At 38.2% G+C, this 1364-nt stretch overlaps 1 protein-coding gene across 1 annotated transcript in view; it reads right to left on the reverse strand.

The window, feature by feature from the left end:
- Nucleotides 1–1274: 1274 nt before the first annotated feature.
- Nucleotides 1275–1364, reverse strand: part of LOC109863315 (fatty acid synthase-like) — a gene marked incomplete at both ends in the record, with an annotated part of 1571 nt that continues 1481 nt past the window's right edge. Inside the window, one exon of the mRNA XM_020443561.1 lies at nucleotides 1275–1364. This exon is cut by the window's right edge and continues 21 nt beyond it. Within this exon, the coding sequence (XP_020299150.1) occupies nucleotides 1275–1364 (90 nt within the window).

The raw sequence follows: 1364 nt of genomic DNA on the forward strand, positions 1-1364 counted from the left end.
CAATTCTATCCGTTATTGAAATTTTCTATACAAAAAACAAGAAGGTTTCAAAACACAGAAAGAGTGTAATTTTTAATACAAGAAAAAATTATTTCTATTAATTATTACGACGCGTAAAAAGTTTCATGCTAGCGATGTACGNGAAAGCATAGCTTCGCCGACCGCCGCTCCGTAGCGGCGGAGCGATCACGCACACTATCAGGCGCGCGGCTCACTGACGTGCGCCTGGCTAATGATCGTCGCTGATTGGTCTGATTTATTCAATAATTACTCCTTTATTACATGGAATAGCAAAAAACGATTTAGGACTTTTCGACAGTTTTTAATAAAGAATAACACTATGTACTTAATGAGCGGACTTTCGTTGACACCTTGTATATATACAATAGGATTACCATATATATACAAAGTTTCATAATGACCGTCTTACCGCTCGTAGCGACGGAATGGGAGNAACTAATAAAATAACATGTGCATACATAGACAGCATATAGGTTGCGTTCGGGCAGCGCGCTATCCGCGCTACTGTATTTCGTCGGAACGGCGCGACAGACTGGGCTGTCCTTACGCTGGATGAACGCTGATTAACAGATCTTTATTAATTAATATCTCGTTAATTATTACAAATCTTCTAAAGTGAGGGATAGGACTTTTTGTTTAAGAATAATCCCTTCTTTTTGCCTACTAGCGGTGAGACAGTCATTATGAGACACCTTGTATATATATACAGGGTGTCCCAAAATTGGTAAAACATCTCTCGTGAACAAATAGNAAGAGTAAAACTGAGTCAAAACGTTTTATACCATTTTGCTAAATTTGCAATAGTTACCGAGATCTTAATTAACAAAGATCAGCGAATAAGCATGAATCGAGCTGTCTTACGCGTTTAAGACAGCCCAGTGCACTTCGCGCGCTTACGGTGTTACCCGTAGCAGCATATGGGAGGAGCTAATATAACAGCATATACTATAACATATACATATTAAAATGTAATTGTGCGAAGCGCGCCGGGCTATTCTACGCGCGTAAGACAGCCCGATGCACGCTTATTCGCGGATCTTTATTAATTAAAATTTCGGTAACTATTGCGAATCTAGCAAAATGGTATAGGACTTATCAATTCAGTTTTACTTCTTCTACCTGTCTACGAGAGATGTTACACCAATTCTGGGACACTCTGTATATATATATATATATGGTAATCCCAAAATTAAGATATATATATATCTTTTATTTAATTGAACATAACGTGTTTACGCTTTGTGCGTACTTACGTCTTTTAAAAACGACTTCACTGATTCTTCAGTGCGTCCAGATACAGTAACAAGTCTTGGCAAGTCATCATTTGGTGCACCGTTATTGAT

The sequence above is a fragment of the Pseudomyrmex gracilis genome, unplaced genomic scaffold (assembly GCF_002006095.1).
Source record: "Pseudomyrmex gracilis isolate BER0280 unplaced genomic scaffold, ASM200609v1 scaffold_4147, whole genome shotgun sequence".
Lineage (NCBI taxonomy): Eukaryota > Metazoa > Arthropoda > Insecta > Hymenoptera > Formicidae > Pseudomyrmex > Pseudomyrmex gracilis.